Source organism: Rhipicephalus microplus, chromosome 5 (genome assembly GCF_043290135.1).
Source record: "Rhipicephalus microplus isolate Deutch F79 chromosome 5, USDA_Rmic, whole genome shotgun sequence".
NCBI classification, from domain to species: Eukaryota; Metazoa; Arthropoda; class Arachnida; order Ixodida; family Ixodidae; genus Rhipicephalus; species Rhipicephalus microplus.
In genome coordinates this window covers 104,643,183-104,656,962 of record NC_134704.1, presented here as the reverse complement: position 1 = coordinate 104,656,962, position 13,780 = coordinate 104,643,183, and the positions used below count along the sequence as shown (strand labels likewise).

Sequence of the window (13,780 nt, the reverse complement as noted above, 5' to 3'; positions counted from 1 at the left end):
CCCAGTGAGATCCTTTAATGACGAGAGCCAGCGGAGGGCGTGGTGATCAGCTGTGACGGGGAAACGACGACCATGTAAGGAGGGCCGGAATTCGCAAACCACCCAAACTAGAGGAAGGCATTCCCGTTCAGTGATAGAATAGTTCCGCTCGGCCGCAGATATCAGATGGCTGGCATATGCGATAACGCGAACGCAGCCACTTTGATGCTGGACCAAAACAACACCGATTCCATGGACGCTGGCATCAGTGCGGACTTCTGTTTGGACAGACATGTCAAAATGGGCCAGAATAGATGGTGTTGTGAGCAAGGCGATGGGGTTGACGAACGTCGAAGCCTTCGCAGCGCCCCATGAGAATCGGAACACCTTTCTTCAGCAAGTCTGTGAGAGGTCAGGCCACGTGCACAAAATTGCCTATAAAACGTCGGAAGTAAGAACATAGACCTAAAAAGCTGCGAACTTCCTTAGTGCTGGTCGGGACGGGGAAGTTTTGCACAACTCTAACTTTATCAGATCAGGGCGTACGCCAGAGTAGTCCACAAGATGGCCTAACATGGTTATTTGCTGGCATTAGAAGTGGCACTTCGATGAGTTCAATTGCAGTCCTGCGTTGCGAAAAACAGAAAGAATGGAGGAAAGGCGGTCGAGGTGTGTTTCCAAGGTCGAGGAAAACACAACGACGTCGTCGAGGTAACATTGGCAAATTGACCACTTGAACCCGCACAAGAGAGTGTTCATCATTCGTTCGAAGGTGGCAGGAGCATTGCGTAATCCGAACGGCATCACCTTAAACTGGTAAAGACCATCACGGACCACAAAATCAGTCTTCTCGCAGTACATGTCATCGACAGCAATTTGCAAGTACCTTGAGCGAAAGTCGATGGAGGAAAAATACTTAGCCCAATGAAGGCAATCTAGGGCGTCGTCAATGCATGGTTGTGGTGGTTTCGTTGGTGTTGTGGTGGTTTCGTTCACGCGACATGTTTCAGAAATGGTATGGTATGACATGATTGCAAGGCGAACAAAAGCGACAGACCTTAACATAAAAGTCATGACATGCATGTCATGTAACAACGTGATACATGCCAAGCTCATGATGTGCTAGCGTCACATATACACAATTTAGTATTACGTACATGAATGGATGACGAAGTTATGCGAGTGGTGCAAACATGATAATTGTGAGATGCGTGTCATGTAACAACATGACTACAGGCTACACTCGTGATGCACTCACGGCTGTTTCACTAGTGTCACATATGCCAAATTTGGTAGTACGGTACATAAATGCATGACGAAGGTACGCGACTGGTTCAAACATGATAATCATGAGATGCGTGTCATGTGAGAACACGACCAAATGTACAGTCAAGGCGCCAACACATTAACGACGCTGGCGTTCATTTTGTTGTGTCACGACGGCGTTGCCACGCCATGCGCAGGCCCTGCCACATACTCGCAGGCGCGCGCCGCGCCGCGTATGGTGCAATGCAGCATGGTGCATTTCGCGCCGGTTGCCGTTATGCCGCGCTGTAGGGATACCGCACCGACGGACGCTGGTCGCACCTGTCGTGCCTTGTGTCATACTGTAGAATGCTCACTTTTTGTAACGTAGCGTCACTGTGCTCAGCGTGCGCGTGCGTCAACGTTACGTTGTATTATATTGAGCCCTTCATGATGCACTCACGGCCGTTTCGCTAGCTCATTATATACATAGTCAGGTGTAACGTGACGTTATTAGATGACGTAGTAGCTCTACGTATACTAAATTTGGTATCACGTGACGTCAATAGGTGACAAAGGTAAACGACACATCCAAACATGACATTTTTAATATGGAAGTCACGTATGGCCTAATTTACCTTCACCACGTAACCTTGTGTTGATTTTGAAGACATATCAACCTTCTTCATTCGTGCTTCGCATATCATCTATTCGCACTATACGTTGAATCTGCCAATTTTTTAGGTGTGAGCAGGGGCTCACGGCTGAATATGTAAGCGCCCATGAAGCGTTCTTCGAAAACACGCCAAAAAGGGCATTGACACTTCAGCGTCTCGATGTGTTCAACGAGAGATTCATTTTTTATTTAAAAAAAAGAGTGCATCAAATCCATCGAGCCAAGTGGTGTTTGTTTTCACGGGTGTGTTTGTCCATGTACTTGTGTATGAAAATTATGCGTTGTATCCTGACATAAAGATGTTTATTTAGTAAAAAAATCAATACAATAAAGAAGCACCTTTATTCGACACAGAAAGGCAACTTGTATCACGCTCAATGGAAGCCCATTGGAAGTGATTTGCCTCGCTCAAAGCACATATATATGGGTGACTCAAGTGCATCCAAGACACGACATTCGCAATTGGGCCAACACTCCTTTTTAACTTTGGTACCATCACACTGAAAGAATGAAGAAACAAAAAACTCTAAATACACATTATCACAAAAAGTATTTTGGCAAACAATGAAGAGTGTTCCTATATGAAGCCCCAATAAAACCTCTCAGAGTCGCACGCAGATTTTAAGCCTCCGACAAATAATCACGTACGCAGTGACATAAATAGTGTCATGGGGTCGTGAACTTCATAATAACATCAGTCGGCGTGTATAACAATAAACCCTTTATTTAACCGAGCTTGGGGCCGAGAAACAGATAGTCAAGCTGTGAGCGAACTGACTGTGCGCTTAGAGCATCGAAGAGCACGTAATCCGTCAATAATCTGAACTATGACATGCTGCGTCGGCCTTTATATATGCAGAATTGAACATGCGACAATAAGCCTTTTGCGGGTAGAAGACCTGCGCATGCGCACTTGCCTCGACTAGGCACGCACCATGATTTTTACTGGTCAAAACGCAATACCAATTGCGGAGCAAGCGACCTCTGGTGTCACCAACATGCAGATGCTTCCTTCAAAACAGGCGTGAAGGCAGGCCTCTGAAATTGCCTACCAGCATGCGGTGGACAGTTTCGGAGTTTAAGAGCCACCAGTTTTGATTTTGGTGACCTCCGCTAGGGGTGCTGCAAAAACTATGAAAAGGCCCTTTATAAGCTGTGGTTGCCTGGGAAGGAAAATAATCTCAGCTGTCATAGTTTGCACATTAAATTATTACAGGTGTTAATGCGGTAATCTGCAATGATCCCAGACATTCTAGCATGGTTTCTTTGAGGCACTATATACACGAGGAATAGACAGGCAACTCAAAAATAGAAAGGACCATGCATGGAAATACTGCCTGTTTTCCTAGTGTTACACACCTTGGTGATTGTGACTTTTAACATTTGATTTTTAAAAGTACAGCATTTAGTTTTTGGAAGCAACAACTTTACAGCAACCTAAAAAATGTGTGCTGGTGAAAACATCAAAAAGTGTCAAAACCCAAACACAGCAACAAGAAGTTTAGGTGTCCGAACTACTTGTTTAGGTTATGGTAAATGTGTGCCACGCATCTTCAAGTACTTGCAACTTTTTGTGGGAATGAATACGAGCACTACGTGTAGACCAGGGGCAATCTTATGCGAAATGAACTTCTTTTCTGAATGGCGATCGGCATCGTAGATGTTGAGATTGAATTTTTATGTAGCAAGAGCCCAGTTCGCCTGGCGCAAGTATGATAATGTACAGTTTACACGCTTTGCCAAGGGCTGTGTATATTTTGCATCTCGGCTGCCATGACAAAACTATTTGCACAAAAAAATGTTGCTCGATATCCTGAGATACGCTCAAATGCTATTTTGTGAGACCTTAGATATAATTCTGAAGACATTTAAGTTCGTACAAAACAAGACCTAAGTAATATATGACGCAGTTCTGATATGCCATATTTCAATTTTGATCACCAAATCAGCAAATACATAGGCATTAAAGCTTACGAAAAAAACGTCACGCGGGCAATTCGACCTCAAATATTTAAGCTGAGCGTTTGATTAAGTGATTTAGTTCAAACCTGCCGTAAAGTAGTTAAATAAATGAAGGCCAACACTTTATTATTAACAATCTAAACTACTACAACATTACTCAATCTTTATTATTAACGTGTTATCAAGAAAGTCTATAGCTTTCTTTTCAAGCTGACAATCGAAAGTCACAAGGCAATATAATAATTCTTGCGGTTTATTGTTAGAAAACCGCCTAATGACTATGTAAGACGCCGTAGTGGAGGGCTCCAGAAATTTCGACAACCTGGGGTTATATAACGTTTGCCTCAATGTAAGCCCACGGGTCTTGAGCATTTTCGCCTCCATCAAAAATGCGGCCTCCACGACCGGAATTTCGTCCACCGACAGACGCGTCAATAGCCGAGTGCCAAAGCGGCTAAACTACAGTGGCAGATTTAAAATCGTATATTAAGCTGTTTTTCTGACCATTTAAAGAGAAGGTGTTTGTTGAGAAGGAGGAAAGGTTGACCTGGAAATCGGGTTTTTAGCCTGCTACTGTTCACGTGGATGAGAGCAAAAAAAATATAAGAAAGAGAAGAGCATGGTGAGTGGTGAGTTTGAAGTAGCGCATGAGTCACTGCACATTTTTCCGTTTGATGGAGAACCCGACAAAAAGTCTCTTCATTAGATATATTAGGAGGTTCTCGCAAAAGGGGAATCTAAACCTGTCTTGCTTAGAAATGCAATATACATTTCATAAATATTTTCAAAACTTTAGATAGCAAGGCGTTGATGTATTGGGAAAATTGAATTCACGGCTAGTGTGCGCCATTTTAACTTCTGCGTCCGTTTGTTGATTCCCAGCTATGCCACAGTGACTGTTCGGATTGAATGCTTCATTAAACGTATTCATTATACACGTCGCACAACAGAGAGCTGTATGCAGTTTCTTGCTTCATATTGTGTCGAAATGGGTAAGGTAGCAAATAATTGTCGATTTTCCTGGATTCTGCTGTAAATTGTAGCAGCTACTGGGACATTCATCTATCTATCTATCTATCTATCTATCTATCTATATATATATATATATATATATATATATACATATATATATATATATATATATGTATATATATATATATGTGTGTGTGTGTGTGTGTGTGTGGATGTGTGTGTGTGTATATGTCAATATGAATATCTATCTGTCTATTTATTTATCTATCTATCTAGCCGCCTACAACTCTCATCTTTCCTGGCCGTTTAGATAATGGTGTCTATACCAAAATAAATATGACACAACACCACCGCATGATTAGCATAGTTATTACAAGAAACTATGACAAGTTTTAACAAGAAACTCACGACATGTATGTCATGAATGTTACATTTTACAATTTATGGTGTAACTGCTATTCCAATGTTTTCGTTCACATGATATACTGCAAAACTGTTATGGTATGACATGACTGCGTGTCGAACCTAAGTTACAGACCTTAATGAGGGAATCATGACATGCATATCATGCGAATCATGACTATACGCCACGCTCAAGGTGCGCTTGTGGTCGTTGTGCTACCTTCACAAATCGGAAATTTTGTATTACGGGACGTGACTGAACGAGGAAGATATATGACTGCAACAAACATGATAATCATAAGATGCATGTCATGTAAAACATATCTACAAGCCACGCTCATAGCACGCTCACGGCCGTTTCGCTAGCTCCACCTATACGAAATTTGGTATTACTGGAAGCAAATAGTTGAGGAAGATATACGACTGGTAAGAACATGATAAATATGGCATGCGCGTAATTGAAACATTGAGTGACATTTCAGCTTCGCTTTCAAGAGTTGAACGCGATAGTGAACCTGGCTACTCGTGCGTTCTTTATTCGCTTAGTGAATACTTATTGATATGTCTTGTTACATACATATACGCACGCACACACGCATATACACGCACACGCACACACGTACACGGCATATTGTACCAGCGCGCGCGCGAAGGGTACATACTGGTTTTTTACCTAAGCAAGAGTTGCATGGCCTCCAAGGTACACGCCGTGCGCTTGCCATCTCCGAAACCATAAAGAGTCTGACAGTCCCTCAAAGATGGCCACACATCATCACGCGTTTTCTGTTTGCTCGACTGACGCCTCTGGAAAGGCATATGTTTTTCGCTACACAGACATGGTTGTCCAACTTTAGAGCTGTTTAAAAGTTCCTGTGTGTTTTTTTAGCGGCGATGGCTGCACTATCCCGGCCTTTTTCGGCGTAGTTTCAGGCCTCCCAAATGTGTCTACAAATTGACGAATGGGCTCGTTTTCGTCAAGGTACCTGTCGAACAAAACGCCTTAAAGGGCCCTGAAACCCTTTTTTCAAATAACCATGTATTGAATTCACACAAGAGCTTATTGCCTCACGAAGTCAAGACCGCAAAAAATTTTAAGAATTCGTCCAGTGCGAGTGGAGTTACAAAGGTTTGTCGCATGCTGCAATTGCATTTTCATAATCATATGGTGGTTTTGGGACGTTAAACCATACATATCAATCAAATCAATTGCATTTTCTCTTCGCTCGTCCGGATGAAAGCGCTCGAAGCTAAGCAGGGAGGGGTGGCACGGGGCAAAGAAACTACATCAGCTGCGCCTCTGACCTTGAGCAATTTTCTCCTTTGTTCAAATGCGCAGCTTTGTCAGCGTGATCGTGTGCGCACGCGTGGAAACGTACCGGGCTCCCATGGTGATCTCTGTAACGAGCTATTACGCTCACGGACGATTTTAGGGGTGAAGCTTCTTATAGCAGCACCCGTTCGTTCCTCGTAGTCGTAGTAGTAGTGTGTAACAACTGTTACATTTTGACCTCCAAGGTGGTGCCGGTGGGAGATTTATTCTGTGCGTTGTTGAACAATAAAAAAATCGCAGCTTGCGCGTTAACTAAACCCCGAATTCTCCTGTCTCTCATTTCCCATTAGCAGCCATTGGCATGTACATTGAGCACTATCTGACAGGAAAAGGTTGCTACGTTACACTCGCTAGGCGTAACCTCTTGGTTTTAGAAAGGTTTAGCGAGCATTGGGTCGCAGTGCCATGAATACAGTGAACTACTATATACCATGAGATCGAGGTGGTTAAAGGTGGGAAGTAGACCCGAAGCGCAAGCCGTAAGAAAGTGTGCATGTGCAACCTCTCGTTTAGTCCTTGGAATGTCCGCTGAATGGCGGTGCTTCTATATGGAGAATATATGATGAAAACATGCGAGATGGTGGTACTCGGAGTATTCAATAGATGGACGAACGGACATAGAGACAGATGCATGGATGGACGGATGATTGATATGATGATATATGGTGTTTTTTGGCGCAAGGGCCATTTGATGGCCAAAGAGCGCCAGTTCATGGGACAAGGAATGTGGACAATGATTGGGATTAGCGGCTGTATAAGGGCTATAAAATTCCTCGCAGTAAGGCGGGTAAAAACATACAAGTAATAAAATTATAACCATGCCATGAAAGGTGTGTGTGGTGTGAATAGGTGACAAAAGTTGGTGATAATGAAAAACGATAGTGAACATGTATAGTGTTAGCACAAGTACCTCACTCGTTCATACTCTTGCGTCCAAGGGCCGTGAGGCAAGTGCTTTCCTGTGTAGCCACCGCAGCTAAAACCTCTCTAGAGAGGTCGTGCTACGGAATGCCTGGGTATATGATATAAAAATTATGAATTTCTTTTAAAAACGCTAACAATCAGTTATGACTAAAAGCGGTTCCCTACCAACGAACATTGCAGGGTGTAAAGGTATATGTTGTCGGTCGGGTAATGGAAAATGCTTTTTTCTTAGAGTTTCTAAGTATTTGCACTGAATTAACATGTGAACGACTGTTAATGCTTCACCACATCTCTCACACAATGGTGGATCGCCACCGGACAAAAGATATGTGTGTGTCGTGTATTTGTGTCCTATCCTGAGTCTCGTTAGTATTACCTCTGTATGACGCGATTTTGATACTGGCAGCCAAGGTGTGGCTTAATAATATGTAGTTTGTTTTGTGTGAGTGTATCCCACTTGCTCTGCCAGAAGTCCCTAAGTTTCGTTCGAGAGATGGTTTAAGATCAAGAGCCGGGATTAATATGGGTGTAGGGGCGGTGCTTGTGTGGACGGATGCAGCGAGCTGATCCGCCCTCGCATTGCCTTGTATCTCACGGTGCCCTGTCACCCAGAACACTACAACATGTTGTTTGAGTGTGTAGAGTGTGCACAAAATGGAGTAAAGTGAGACAAGGACCGGGTTTTTTTGTTTTTTAAGACTGTGCAGAGCCGTTACCACACTGAGGGAGTCTGTATAAATTACTGCTTTTTGTATTTGTAATTGTTTGATGTGTTTATCTGCCACAAGTAACGCATAAGCTTCCGCTGTGAAGATACTTGCGCCTGGATGTAGAGGGCCAGCATCCGAAAAGGATGGGCCGACAGCAGCGTAGGACACAGAGGAGTTGGACTTAGAGGCATCTGTAAAGAACTTGGGACGTGGGTATTTGTGTTGAAGTTCCAGGAAGTATGTTCGGATATGGGCAACAGGTGCATGTTTTGTAACTCCTAGGAAAGACACATCGCAGTCTATAGTCTGCCACTGCCACGGTGGCGGGTATGCTACAGGAGCCATTAAACTGTCTTCAAGTGACACTCCAGTTTCTTCAGCTAGGCCCTTCAGGCGAACTGAGACGGGCTGCCTCATCGAAGGCCTGTTTTGAAACAGAACGGAGCTCGACAGATCATTATTAGTAGAGTATGAGGGGTGCTTCTTGTCTGCTTTCACCTTAAGAAAATATACGAAGGACATGTAAGTTCTCTGTAGATGAAGCGACTATTCATTTGACTCAACGTAAGGCTTTCTACAGGGCTGGTGCGAAAAGCACCCGTAGAAAGGCGGATGCCCAAATGGTGCACAGAGTCCAGCATCTTCAAAGCACTTTGAGTTGCAGACCGAGAAACAACGGCCCCATAATCTAAGCGGGTGCGAATGAGGCTTCTATACAGATTCATGAGGCATTGCCTATCACTACCCCAAGTAGTACGTGACAACACGTTTATAACATTCATGGCTTTTAAACATTTTGCTTTTAAATACTTGATGTGCGGTACGAAGGTCAACTTGTTATCCAAGAATAAGCCTAAGAATTTATGCTCGGCTTTGACACACAGACGTTGTCCGTTCAGTCGAATGTCAGGTTCCGAGTGCATGCCTCTCTTTCGAGAGAACAAGACACACGTGCTTTTTTGTGGGTTAAGTCGAAATACATTTTCATCTGCCCATTTGGAAGCCTTGTTTAAACCAAGCTGAACCTGCCACTCACACAATGCCAAGCTGCATGACTTTAAGCCAAGCTGAACGTCGTCGACATATGTACAATAGAACATATTTCGGGGGTTGGACAAGCGCAAGGAATTCATTTTGGTAATAAAAAGTGTGCAACTAAGTACACCACCTTGTGGCACGCCTGTTTCCTGGACAAATGTTTGGGAGAGAACACTGCCCACACGGACTCGGAATGTCTGGTTTGACAGGTAACTTTCGATTATGTGAAACATTCTTCCGCGCACACCAAGGTGGGACAGGTCTCTTAAAATTCCAAAACGCCATGTTGTATCATAAGTCTTTTCAATATCGAGGAACACAGAGAGAAAATATTGTTTATGGGCGAAGGCGTCTCTGATCTGTGCCTCGATACGAACAAGGTGGTCTTTGGTGGATCTACTTTCTTGAAACTCGCACTGAAATGGGTCGAGCAAATTGTTTGTTTCAAGGATATGTACAAGTCGGCAGTTTATCATTTTTTCGAAGACTTTGCATAAGCAGCTTGTAAGTGCAATAGGCCTATAACTTGAAGCTAAAGAAGGCCCGTGCCCTCTTTCAAATTGGGAATAATAATAGCCTCTTTCCAGGAGGTAGGGATAGTGCCAGAAAACCAGATAGCATTGTACAAACAAAGTAAGGTTTTTCGTGTTTCGGCTGGTAGGTTTTCTAACATTTCATACACCACACGGTCAGAACCTGGGGCAGAAGTACTGCAGCAGTTTAGAGATGTTCGGAGCTCAGCTAGACTGAAAGCTTAGTTATATGCCTCGTATCTAGTGGATTTGTGTTCGAGTTTCTGCTTTTCTATTCTTGTTCTGTATTTTTGGAAAGCGTCAGTATAGTGGGACGAGCTGGATACCCGTTCAAAGTGTGCACCGAGGAATTTGCCTGATCTTCCAAGGTATCACTCTGAGTGTTTACGAGTGGGAGTGAATGTACTTTTCTTCCTGCTACCCTACGAACAATGTTCCAGACTTTGGCCTCTTGTGTATATGAATTTATCCCTGATAAAAACTTGTGCCAGCTTTCTCTTCTGGCCTGCCGACGTGTTCTCCTGCCTCGAGATTTTATTTTCTTAAAGCTCTCAAGGTTTTCCGCTGTCGGCGAGTTCCGCAGCAGCCTCCATGCCCTGTTCTGCTTCTTTCGCGTATTCTGACACTCAGTGTTCCACCACAGGACGTGTCGTTTGCCGGGCAGTCCAGATGTTTGTGGAATGCACTTGGCTGCTGCGTCAGTAAGAGAAGCCGTGAAGTACTGCACAGCTTCACCTATGCCTAATCCGCATATGTCAGTCCAACTTAAGTGAGTAATCGTTTGAAATTGTTCCCAGTCGGCTTTGTTTACTAGCCATTTGGGAACATGTGCAGGACATTCATATGTTGTAGGTGTACTCAAAACTAAAGGAAAATGGTCACTTCCATATAGATTATTTATCACTTTCCACTGAAGTAATGGTACAAGTGAAGGAGATGCGATACTGAGGTCTATGGAAGAGTAAGTTTTGTTAGCAAGGTTATAGTATGTTGCCTCTTTCCTATTCAACAGGCAAGCACCTGATCAGGTAGTTCGTCTATTAAAGACTGGAATAGATGTTTTTCAAGACGGTGGTGCGGGGATATGTACAAAGAGCAGACAGTGACAAGTTTGTTTAGAATAACTGCTCGGACAGCCACCGTTTTGAGGGAAGTTTGAAGGGGTAACTGTGTGCATGCTATACCTTGACTTACTATAACCTCTACACCACCGGATGGTGGCATGGCATCATCTCTATTCTTTTGGAAGATTACGTAGTTACGTAAAAAGTTTGTGTTTGTTCGTTTTAAGTGTGTCTCTTGTACACACAACACTATTAGATTGTGTCCATGGAGGAGCTCTTGTAAGTCATCGAGGTTTTGAAGAAGGCCTTGGATGTTCCACTGTAATATTCCTGTCTGCATATTTAAACAAGAGAGATGCTGCTGTGCGTACAAAGAGTATCCTGTGTTGGAGTGAGCTCGTTAATTCAGGTGGCAGGGCGATCGTCCGGCCCCGTTATTGGTTTTTTATTTTTCTTGGCGCGCTCCAAGGAGCCGCGCCGCAGTTTTGGTACCAAGGGTACCGTTGTGTCCATTGCCTCCTCAGAGACACTAGGTGCCCACACATGCGAGCTGGTGGTTTGGATTTTAGGCCTCGCCTGGTGAGGGGAGGCCTTGAGACCAGAGGACCCTGGAGTCTCCGGCCTCAATTCGCTAGGAGGCGGAGTAGACTGAACTAATGCCGCCTTGGGAGCAGGCACCACAGCCGACGGCTCGCTCTGCGCTGGCCGAAGGAGTGGCGAGGGCTAGCGTGGCGTTGCCCCCTGACGCGCCGCATCAGCATATGTAGCGCCATAATATGGCGACACTCATCTTGCCTCCTTGAATGTAATATTTTCTTTAATGTTCAATGTGATTATTTCTTTTTCTTTTTTCCAAAATGAGCAAGACCGTGAGTATGTGGCATGATTTCCGCCACAGTTCACACAGTTTTATGGTTCCTCGCCATTGTCAGAATTGTGGCCTGACACTCCACATTGTGCACAAGTTTGGTGACCACGACAGCTTTGTGAGCCGTGGCCATACTTCTGGCATTTAAAACAACGACATGGGTTAGGTATGTATGGTCTGATCGACGTCTTTGTGTACCCTCTTTGAATACTTTCTGGCAGATTACTGGAAGCGAACGTGAGTATTAGGTGTTTTGTTGGTGTTACCTTGTTGTCTCTTCTAATGATAATCCTTTGTATATTCGTCACATTCTGACTCTTCCGCCCCTCCAGGTTCCTCTTCAGTCAAGCCGAGCAAATCAGCATCAGATACTACTCCACGTTTGTGTTTATAGATCTGTGTGGCGTTACAGTGATGGGAGTGTCACCAAAAGTTGAAAGATTCTGTAGCTTTTCAAACTGTTCTTTTTCTCGAACCTCAAAAAGTAGGTCTCCGCTGGCCATTTTGGTAACTTTGTACCCGGCTCCAAGAGTTTCTGTGAGACATGTGGCTACTACCAAGGGGGATACAGTTCTGGCTTGCTTGCTGCTTATCTCACTATGTATAACATGAAAATGGGGGAAGTTCTCACTTGATCGGTTGAAAAATCCTAAGTCTTCGGTGCGCACGCGCTTTAAGGTGGTACGATCACTTAATAAGGGAAACGCTCTATGCATGCCAGTTTAATTTTCTTCAGAAGCGTTGGCGGCCACCCACCACGGAACCCAACGAGGGGACGCTACAAGTTTGCGGATGCTAAAACCTGCAGATGCTAGCCGTACAACACTACTATAACCCAATGCACCTAGACCAAGGTAGGCTATTTGCACAGGGTTAACCCTAGGCGCCAGGAAGTTTGGAAGTAGACAGAAGAGAGTAGAAGACATGACAGATAAATAGTGAGAGATAAAGACGAAGATGTAGAGAGAGAGAGATAGGTAAAGGCGACTGCCGATTTCCCCTGGGTGGGTCAGCCCAGGGGTGCCGTCTACGTGAAGCCGGGGCCAAAGGGGTCTGTTGCCTCCGCCGGGGGGCCTTAAAGGTACTATCACCCGGCCTCGGCTCAACCCCCCGGATTCCCTTTTCCCCGGACACGGCAAAGCCACGCACGGCTAGGCGTGGGAGGGAGCCAAAACCCCCCCGTTAGCTCGGGTCCGTGGCGTCGCTACACACCAAACGCCTACTTGCGCAGGCGCCCCTGCGGTGTGGACGGATGAACGGACGCAGGGGCGGATGCATGGACGAATGCAGGGATGGACGCACGAACAGACGCACACACGGACGGGCGGATGAACGTATGGACGGTCACACAGACAGACGCATGGACAGACGAACGCAAGAATGAATGGACGGACGAATGCTTCCCCTCACTCTCCATCATTCACTCCATGGATATGCTGCCATTTTTTCGCTCACAACCACCAACGGCGCCGATACCGATGGCGGAATTTCAGCGACAGGAGCTCTCTAGCGCTATCGCGTTAACACATGACTACAAGCCACGCTCATAGCGCGCTCGCAGCTGTTTCGCTAGCTCGACATATACCTAATTTTGTATCACGTGGCGTGAAATGACGGCAAAGGTAAACGATACGTCCAAACATGATAATCATGATATGCGTGTCATGTAAAACATAACTACATGCTACGCTGACACTGCGCTCGCGGCTTTCTTACTAGCTTCACATATACAAACTTTCGTATACGGGACGTGAATGGATGAGGAAGATATACGACTGGTACAAACATCATAAAAATGACGCATGTGTTAAGTAAAACAAGACTACATACGGTGCTCATAGCGCGCTCGCGGGTGCTTCTCTAGCATCACATATATCAAAATTGATATTACGGGACGTGAATTCATGGGGAACGCATATGAGTAGTTCAAACAAGATAATAACGACATGCCTGTCATGTAAAACATCACGGCATGCTATGCTCACTTTGGGCTCGCGGTCGTTTCCCTAGCTCCACGTCTAGCAGAAGTGGTATTACGCGACGTGAATGATTAAAGAAGGTATGTGACCGGTAGAAA

General features: G+C 44.8%; 1 protein-coding gene across 1 annotated transcript in view; it reads right to left on the bottom strand.

Moving 5' to 3' along the window:
* Nucleotides 1-2,224: 2,224 nt before the first annotated feature.
* Nucleotides 2,225-13,780, bottom strand: part of LOC142817892 (uncharacterized) — a 115,323-nt gene continuing 103,767 nt past the window's right edge. Inside the window, exon 5 of the mRNA XM_075895838.1 lies at nt 2,225-2,400. Within this exon, the coding sequence (XP_075751953.1) occupies nt 2,275-2,400 (126 nt within the window). The 3' untranslated portion in view covers nt 2,225-2,274. The remainder of the gene's footprint in view (nt 2,401-13,780) is intronic.